This window comes from Perca flavescens, chromosome 9 (assembly GCF_004354835.1).
Source record: "Perca flavescens isolate YP-PL-M2 chromosome 9, PFLA_1.0, whole genome shotgun sequence".
NCBI lineage: Eukaryota > Metazoa > Chordata > Actinopteri > Perciformes > Percidae > Perca > Perca flavescens.
Window position 1 is genome coordinate 12,180,362 of NC_041339.1, and position 10,286 is coordinate 12,190,647.

Consider the following 10,286-nt stretch of genomic DNA (forward strand, 5'->3'; position numbering starts at 1 on the left):
CTTGCTTCATCATCAATTTCTAGTTAGAGATGGGCTGGCCTGGTACTCTGCTGACTCACAGCTCATGCAAATATAAAGACCTATGTGTGTGTGTGACAGCGAGAGGGCATAACAAAGCAACATCAGAATCCGTGGTGTAATGGGTTAGGGTTATGGGTTAGGCGTCACTTTTTGACAAAGAAGAAGGATGTGTAAAAAAAGTAAAAAAAGATCATCTCTGGTTAATTTTATTATGAGTGCTAACAAAGTTGAGAAATGGTTCATGAGAGATTGGTATATATTTGCCCCCTTTAAAAAAAAAGTGTGTGTTTCCTGCTAGGAGGGACTGCCGTCCTAATCATCTCTTGTCTCACCACTTACATTTCTAATGGCGTGCAAATACCTCACCAGCTATGAATGTATGTTATGTTGTGTTTTTACTAATGAAGTAAACTAGCTTTGTGACTAATTAATTAAAATAGTTTAATAATCATTAACAAATGTGTTGAAATAGTTTATCAGTGATTTCAGTGTATTATTAACGAATGGCTTATGCATAAAAAAACGTAACCAATACAGCTTGAATTTAATTGTTTCATGAAATCTCTATACATTTTGTCAATAGTAACTACGAGGACAAAGGGAAATGTCTTATAAACAGTGCCACATGACATTGGCCATAACATGTGATCATGGTCCTGAGACACATGAAGAAATGAAAACAATAAATGAAAAACAACTAAATGGGACCATCTCTGCAAGAAAAGCTGAACAGAGTAGCCCTTTCCATTTCAATTCTCTGCATGCTCTATACGTAGGCGGTGCCTGGGAGCAGGACGGGAGATTCGATCCGTAAAAGCTGCTCTCCAGGTGGTCCTACGAGGTCAGATTAGAGATAGATAGATAGATAGATAGATAGTTTATTGATCCCCAAGGGGAAATTCAAGGTCCCAGTAGCTTAAAGATATCACACACAACATACACATACATCACAAACAGCATGATAAAATAACAAATCCACATGAATAGCATTGACAATAAAAGAAAAAGATACGGGCTAATATGGGCTAATAAAGCCTGTAAACAGTGTAAGCAGTAAACAGTGGGCCAGTGGACAGTCAGTACAACAATGTAACTGTTGTTATAGGAGGTAGTGGAAGTGGTGGAGAGGGAGGAGAGGCAGACAGACTATGCAGAGAAGTCTATCTCTCCTCTTCCTTTTTCTTAAGAGTTGTAAGGCCCTGTGGACAAATGACTTTCTCAGTCTGTCAGTTGTGCATGGCAGTGTGCGTAGTCTTGAGCTGATCATGCTCTTCTGCTTTGTGATAGTGCTGTGGAGTGGATGACAGTCATTGTCCAAAATGTTGAGCAGTTTGTTCAGGGTCCTTTGATATGATATTGAAGTGATCCAGGTCAGCGCCCACGACAGAGCCTTTCCTTACCAGCCTGTCCAGTCGCCCAGCCTCCCTCTTCTTAGTTCTTCTTCCTCAGCATAGAAGAGGCTGGCAACAACGCTGGTTGTGTCAGAGGAAGTTCTTCTTACAGTCCTCATGGAAGTGAGGGGATTATTAATTCTAAGCCCATGGGCCATGTATCGTCTGATTGCAAATGTGGATCAGTCCAACAAATGAAATATTAATAGTTTGAAAATTATTTGTTAGTCACTTACAATCGTTTGTAAACAAGTCACCAGCAATGGGTGTATTTTTTGTTGTGTTTTGACCAAATACTTAAACCATCACTTAGACAATCATTTAATGTCATCAACAAATGTATTCAAGTTTTATTAATGATTTCAGGTCATTATTAACTAATGTCTTATACGTTACAGTGTAAAGGACTCTTAACAAACACAGCTTGATTGTAATTTTAAAGAAAGGTGGTTTATGAAATCAAGGACAAAAGGAAATGTCTTACAAACATTGTCATTATTACAAGATGTTTTTAAAATATAATGTAATGCGTGTGCAGGTTAATTAAAGATGAATGTCCAAAACTATTTTATCAGCAGGCAAGAGTTTTATTCAATTCACAACTTTAGTTGGTCTTTGATGGCGATACAGGTTAACAACGTTAACTACCTCAAAACAGTGGCATAGGTCTTTAACACTCTGCTCCAACTCCCCCTTAATACAACAAAAGAATAACACATTTAAGGATACAACCAATACCATGAAACAAACAATATACACCCATAACCAATAGACAAAGACGCGTACTGAGATATTCAGACGAGCCTCACCACGTCCGCGCACCTTCACACTATACAGCACTAACAAACGTTTACACACTTAATACTCAAACCGACTAAACAACTTTTATTACACAAAATTATATTACTGGCAGAGAGAATAAACCGTAGGCCTACATGAGACAATCAAACAACAATGAAAGGTTAATGAAAAATAATTACAGCTTTCTCTCCTAAAGCATTCTGTAACAATAGACCGTAAAAATAATGGATGTAGCAGCAGTGACGTTTGTCTTTTCGAAACTTGACGTGACAATTGCTGGATAAGATGGTGGAGCGTTTCTAGGACTTGAGTAGATCCGGGGCTTAGCCCGGACACTTTATTTCCTGCATTCTGGTGAATTTGTATCCACCTATTTATACCTTTTTCTGAATCAATTTATGCTGTTAATATATTTATGTAAAGGGAAACATAGATTACAATTCAAATATAAAAACATAATGGAATATATTGCAGTAAGGCTGTCAGGCTTTCTGTATTGTTTTCATCTATTTATTCTCCTGTAGATCGGCTTTTGTAATTATATCTGAAACAGCACACATGTAGCCTAAACATCATTAATGACACGGCTAACAGTGCGCTCCATTTACCTCGGAACTCGGAAGCTGGAGCCGGAATGACGTCACACCCGATTTGAATGCGTTCCATTTACGAATCACATTTTCATTGTTTTCATTCGCTGTAGCCCGGTTAGCCATTGTTAGCAATACCAGTTGATAACAACGCATTACGCCGTTTTTTTGTGCATACAAACATGTTACAAAGTGTAACATGTCCACAGATATAAGCTGAACATGCCTGTGTGTGTGTTACTACTACAGCTTTCACAACTGTTAGTACCATAGACAGGAAAAGTAATGGACCAACAGATGCCGTTGCTCTGGACGGAGACCAGTGAAGGATATTAGAAGCACTTTTCCGCTGAGCGTTGAGCGTTACTGCGCCCGACGTGAGCAACCTGCCTGAAAGTTGTAAGTCTTCTGGTAGCTGTGCCAAGAGAAATCTCAATCATTCCAAATCTTGCAGAGACGGAGAGCGTAGGTATATGTAAGGAGATAACATAGGCACAGGCTAATTATTGCTAATTAATGCTAGTTAACATTAGTAATTAAACTTAAACAGCTAATGTGAGTCAAAACTGCCTGCAAGCTTCTCCTGTACTATACGATAATTCCTCTACTATGTGACAGTAAGTCACGTGGTTATGACACAATCGTTAGCCTATATTTACTAAAACGTCTGCTACGGAGCCATAACGTGAGGTACAAGGTAATGGAGCCTTTTATATATTGTTGTGTTTCTTAAGAAATAAACAATGGACAAATAGACTCTGTAAACGCTTCAGATGTCAAAATGAATGGCAGTCAATGGAATGCTAACGGCAGATTGGAGTTCTTATTAGCATCAAAATGGCGCCATAGGAGGTACACGTTGTGGAGAGAGGCTTACCCCCTTGGTTAGTACAGGGGGCAGCCATGTTGGATTTTGAACTCGGGCTACTGCAAGGTTGTCCGAGTTCCGAGCTCGGAAATCCGAGGTCAGGGGGCGTGTTTCCGACTTTGACCTCGGAAAATCCGAGTACACATGGAATGCACTATAAGCCAGTGTCGCCTGTGGTTGCAATGTTTCTGCAATAAGCTAAACGTTAAAGAGGGAAAATTGCAGATTTTCAACCCTTCTGAAGCGTTTCGGTGGAGTTTTACGTGTGGGTAAATGCGGACCTCCAGGTACTGGCGCCGTTCATCTGCATGTATAGCTAGTTAAACAAAAAATTGGCAAACGTTCCCTTAAGTTAGAAGCTAATGCTAGCGCTAGCTAGCAGAGGTATCAAAAGTATTCACATTCATTACTCAGCTTTAAAAAGACTTCTGTAGAAGTTGAAGTATCAACTCAAGCTTTTTACTCAAGGAAAAAAATGCCATTAAGGACAAAAGCTTAGGCCACGCCACAGGTTCCTATAGTGCACCACCGCACCTCCCAAAAAAAAAACATTTTTCTAAAGGCCATAATGACTATAATGTTAATGTCCAACCATTTTGAAAAAATTCTTCCAGGTACGGTCAAGGATGTAGAAGGGTTGGCTAGTCTTCCTGGCTACCAACCTCCTCGCAGGTGCTTGTTTGGGACATTTCGCTTGAGTTCTCTCGAGTCTCTGCCACGGACATCTTTGTACTAGGCTACATACGTCTGCTATTTGTGATTTGTGTCATGTGCAGGTGCGATAGATCGCGTACAAACCAATAGGGTGTTGGAATGGTATATGTTTATACTTCTCATCCAACAACAATCAAATTCACTTTATCCGGATGGCACGATTTATCTGGATAGTTTTTTTTTGTTTGTTTTTAACGATGACAAGCCGGAATGAAAACAAGCCAAACTGAAATAGGAGGATATAAAAAGTATAACTAAAAAGTCTGCTGTAAAATAATTACTCCAGTAAAGTATAGATACCCAAATGTTCTACTTAAGTAAGGTAACAAAGTATTTGTACTTTATTACTTGAAACCTCTGCTAGCTAGTTAGGCTCAGTTGGCAAGGTGCTACCGAACACTGAACAAGACATTTTTAGGCGACCAAATGTCCCCCCCCCCCCCCCTGCTGGAACTTAAATAGAATGAAGGTTTAAGGCAATTCTGCGTTGGCTTCACTTTTCAGACTTGGAAGCTCCATCCATTATTTTTACATACTATGTTTGTTACACGTTGTGTAGATGAAAAATGATTCAGTGAGATATGGTATAATTCAGCGAGCCTTGGCGTAAACATTGAAGGGGTGCGGTACACGTGTTATTCCAGTAACTCCTTCTGTACTTAACTCTATTCCATCAGGAACGCAGAAAGAGAACTTCTGTAGTAAACCGACCAAAAACAGGAACAACTCCATTTTGGCAAGGCCTTCTCCGAGACACATGCGTTTCCCTAATAAGTCCACAAACACACATTTGGTGTAACGGCTGAGAGTAAAACATATATTCTGGTTCACGTTATGCGTAAGATTGTGGTGAATGTGGTTTACCTGCAGAGAAAGGCAGGAAAGCATCTCTTTTCACAAACTTTCCCTCAGCATCTAGGAAGTGTCCAGGGTTGAAGGTGTCTGGTGTCTCCCATTCAGTCTTGTCAAAGAGCACAGATGTCAAGATGGGCATCAAGGACGTACCCTAAAAAAATAAAAAGATCCATAGGTTAACATCAAGTAATTCTGCAACAACACTCAAATTATAGAGATAATCCTCTTCAGACTGAAAATGACTGTGTACTAAATGCACCTTGGGTATGATGTAACCACCCAGTGTTGTGTCCTTGGCAGCAATTCTAAGTCCATTGAGAGGAGCAATGTTTCCCATCCTCTGGATCTCATGGATGACAGCGTCGGTGTAGGGCAGGTTAGGTCTGTCGGCCATTCTAGGCAGTCGGGTCTGTCCGATCACTCTGTCTATCTCTGCCTGGACTTTGTCTAAAAAAAACAAGAAAATTAAAGGAAAAAGCAACAGGCCGAGAAAAAATGTATGTGAATGACATCTTAAGCCAAAAAGTTTGTGTTCACTGTTTATACTCACTGGCGTGTTACATTCTGCTGAAGTTTTATATAATTGAGCCTTTAATGCGAAATGCTTACATGCTAAACTAAGATGATGATGAGGATGTTGGCATTGTCATTGTGAAATGTTAGCATACTGACATAAACCTGTTAGTTGTGTGTTAGCAAGCTAAAACACGTGGAAACAACACTGCATAGCCTTTGAACTGATCCACATTCCACTACAACACAAGTTGGATAATGTCCAAATGCTTTGGCCTAAATAACAGAAATATAGTTAACCTTAAACGCATAACATTAGCTTATTGTCAGGATTCCGTGTTCTTCCCATTTCCGCTGATTCCTCATGTCTGCATCCACTCTTGTTTTCAAAGGCTCAGTTTTTCCGGTCCAGCAGCTTGTAAGAACCTAGTTATGGGGTATTTACCATGTTGGTAGTGCATCCAACCAACAGCTTTTAGGCTTTTAGGTTTTTTCTGTTGTTTGCTTGCTGAACCGCGATACAAAGTCATTAGAGAGCAAAGAGTTGTTTTCCCCTCTAGTGAGGGTGGGACTTAAAATGCGCTCTGTCTCTATGGCCAAACATGTCACCTACTCTGAATATCAAGGTTTTTGATGAGGAAAACCAAAGCCCACAGCAAAGTAGTGAAGGTTGTGTCTGATCCAGCCAAGAATAGATCCAGAGTGCACATGGCCAGATTAATCTCAGTGAAGCCCAGATCAGTCTCTTTGTGCTATTCAGAAATGCAGAAAAGATACAGTATTGAGTGTCTGGTAGATTGACAGGAAGGGCTACACAGTGTTGTGCAGTGCAACTGTTAACGTACATTCTCCATTTCAAAGAGGAAAGCATCAATGTAGTCCCTGGGATCGCTGTGGTCCAGGTCCTTCTTATGACTCTTTATCTCCAGATTGATGAAGTCTAGGATGGCGTAGTTGTTGCTGAATATTTTGTTTTGAGGACCTGGCAAGTGCTTCATCACTCCAGGGAATGACTCATACAGCTGCGCAGAAGAAAACAGTATGTCATCACCCTTTTTGTGATGAACTTTGAACACAGACATGGGCCTCACCAACAATCCCACCAGAATGCTGTGTCTCTGAACCAAATGGATATTACTGACTTACCGTAGCCCATACAGAGCCCTCCAGCCTAAAAGCTTTAGAAATATTCTTCAGCATGGTCTGGAAGTTGTGGCCGTTGTAGTCAAATCGTTTCCCGAACACCAGCTGGCAAATGATGCCTGCTGGATTGAAAGGTTCACCTGGAGGAGAGAACGCCACTGTTTAGACAATGCTTTACTGCTGAAGAGATGCTCATTATGAGCTTATTTTGCAAACCTTTCTCCTTCTCTATCTCCTCCTGCAGATGTCGGATCTCCTCACAGATACTCTGCTCCATGGTACCTTTGCCCAGGCCAAAACTACGTAAGGTAGACAAGGCAAAGCGTCGCTGCCTCTTCCATTTTTCACCACTGCTTGTGAACAGACCACGACCTAGACACAAGCATAAAGTTAAAATAGAGTTAAGGACTCAGGGGAACTAATTCCTGCATAGCATGAGACAAAAGAAAGTGAGAGTTTTGTATACCTGAGTCTCCTGAGTATAACCTGTCAACCATTGCACTGTATGGTCGATCCACAAAATTCTCAGCTTGTGTCACTATGGCTTCCTTCACCATCTTGTACCCAGACACAAACACCATCTTCTTACCGCCAAGGCGGACACTAAACACATTCCCATAGATGTCAGCCAGCTGTGGAAAATGCATTTAGAAACAAACACTAATGAATCACAACACACCAGTGTCTGCATCATGTACATTTTTAAATTGTTCAAAAACAAATGCGCAATGAGGAACAAATGGGCAACCAGGTTAACAAAATCTGAATTTACATTTACATTAACAATTTAACCACCAGATGTCAGTATCAGCCATGAGTTTCTATATAAAAATAAGTAGTTTAAACACAACCGCACATTTCCTGAAGAGTCTAAACAATGTAAAGAACATGACTTAAATCTTTTTAGTACATTTGCAAACTTGTCCATATTGTTATTGTTATATTGCATGATTTAACATTTACATAATACACATAATAGTTTGAATGTATTAGATTATGTATTATGTATGTGTTAAAACTAAATCACACTAATATGAAAACATGATTTTTATTATACCTTACCTTAGTAAAATAAATGTGTGGATGTTTCATGTCTACACTGAAGAAACATCCAACAAGGGGAAGAGCCAAAGGTCCTGGAGGATAATTTGGAGGATTCCTGAATTTTAGGAAGTCTGCTATTAGGATAGAAATAAAAATAAACAGGAAAAGCAAAAAAACCAGCAAAAAAAGATAAAGCCACATTGTAAAAGGGAGTTAAATCTGCAATAAGAGTAAGGTCTGATCTTTTCAAGACCTTACACTGCACTACACACTACTAACATTACAGACGACTTAAAAACAAAGGATTCTACTTACATAACCAAATAAAGACACTAGAGCCCGACCGATATATTGGTGGGCCGATATTAGGCATTTTCCAAACTATCAGTATCGGCATTTATAATGGCCGATAAATGAATATTTACAAAATAAAATAAAAACGGACGAAACACCCTTCAACCATGTTATGAGTGGTGGCGTAGCATAGTTTGTCCATCAGAGGGCCCTCTACAATGTCCATGTTGGCAACACTCGTTTTTAACCATTTCATATCTTATGTTTGTATTTTTATACATTTTATTTATCAGAACTTTAATATATTTTGATTTTACTCTGTTCTGTTGTGACAATAAAACAAACTTATTAAACTGCATTATCATATTATTTTAGTGAGGACTCATAAATAACTACAAATAACTAATGTTAGGGAAATCTGTTTATGTTTTGTTACGTGTTTCTGGATTATTTTTAAAAAATATATATTGGCCGATATATCGGATTTTTAAATCACCAAATATTTGTATCGATATCGGCCTTAAATATCCTTTATCGGTCGGGCTCTAAAAGACACACCTACCTTTACCTTGGCAGACAAGATCTGTGCATTTATGATAACACACACTAAGTGCAAAACCTGTCTTTCAGTACCCTTGGACTTTGGAAATTCATCGTGTCAAAAAAGTGCTGTAGGAATAAAAGGCAACTAACAGATCTACTGTGCAGTGGCATGCAATAAAGTCACCCTACCAGCCAGGACGAATCCAGACAACATAGAACCAGCCATAGTTCACTAGTACTGTTGTGCTGTCAGGCTAAGCAGCCAAGCATACGCCAAGTAAAAGTTAGTTTTTACTTCTCATACTTATTGATTGGCTTAGTCAACATTGTAAACAACATTTTTTATTCTCTATCAGAAAGGTGTCTATAAAATCTCAAGGTTTGCTGAGGTCCAGAGCCAACGTGGCCCCTCTATCGCTGCCCTGATAGATGCCTCCAAACATTTGGAGCTGCTGAAGAAGCCATTGGCAGGCCCCGGCAGGCGTGGCTTTGGGCAACAGCTTAGGATATGTTGCAGGGATCCTTTTGTCTGGCACAGTGGAAATATTGGATTTTCTGCAAGCCCTATAGCAGAATATGTTGGATAGGCTGGGGAGGACATCATAGATCAACCAAAAAACATCAATATTATGAATATTACGTATTTTTATCTTCTTATCCGCCGAGCGGTACATACTATGTCATTTCTGTGAGTCTTCAGCTGATCTTTTAAAACGTTATTACGGTGTATAACTTACTGGAACAAAGCTAAGCAACTTGTGTTTCTGGTGACAAAACCACTGATTATATATATGTACATTGAAGCGATACTGTCGTTAAAGACCCCCTGATCACTGTCCGATTCTCTGATATGAATGCCCACATTGCATTGTGGGATATGGGCTTCGAATGCATCCTGCTCGGATCATATTGTAATGTTCTGTTTTACAGCATACTGTAATATTTCACCGGTAATAAGACCAAAATTATATTATTAAAATAAAGAAATGAATACCATGATAACATCTAAATACATGTTGATAGATGTAGCATTATAGTTTTAAAATTATTAATAAACAACAAAGCAATCCAGTAAATACCAATAATAAAACTGCCACAGATTTTGAGTTAAGGGGCCGTGTTTTTTCTTTCGCTATGCCTGACGGTGAGGGATTAACATGAATGTCTATCTGACGGACCCCCACGTCGAAAAACAACAAAAGGTACACTTCTTTCGTTGGAACTCAATGCCAGAGGTCCTTGCGTCGGACATTTGAAGAGTAAGGAGTGAAGCAAACTGCTGATGGTCATTCCTTCTTGTTTACCTAAAACACTATTATAATAATAATAACTATTACAGGAAGTCATATCAACAGTACAAATACAAACAAGCGTGATACAATGTTCATACAGAAATATTAATCGCAATGTATTTCAATGACAACATCTTTTTGGGAAAGCAGCATCAGTTCACTGCACTATGATTACAGCAAAATTATATTACTGGCACTGTCAAAAATGTGTGTCTAT

General features: G+C 39.2%; 1 protein-coding gene across 1 annotated transcript; it reads right to left on the reverse strand.

Moving 5' to 3' along the window:
- Positions 1 to 4,928: 4,928 nt before the first annotated feature.
- On the reverse strand, positions 4,929 to 8,141 carry LOC114561302 (cytochrome P450 2J6). The gene is made up of 9 exons (XM_028587240.1): positions 7,959 to 8,141; positions 7,363 to 7,528; positions 7,113 to 7,268; positions 6,900 to 7,036; positions 6,599 to 6,775; positions 6,367 to 6,505; positions 5,500 to 5,687; positions 5,250 to 5,391; positions 4,929 to 5,152 (listed from the first exon to the last, which is right to left on the reverse strand). Exons 1-9 carry the CDS (start codon positions 8,139 to 8,141, stop codon positions 4,977 to 4,979), a joined length of 1,464 nt encoding a protein of 487 aa, XP_028443041.1. The 3' UTR covers positions 4,929 to 4,976.
- Positions 8,142 to 10,286: the final 2,145 nt, after the last annotated feature.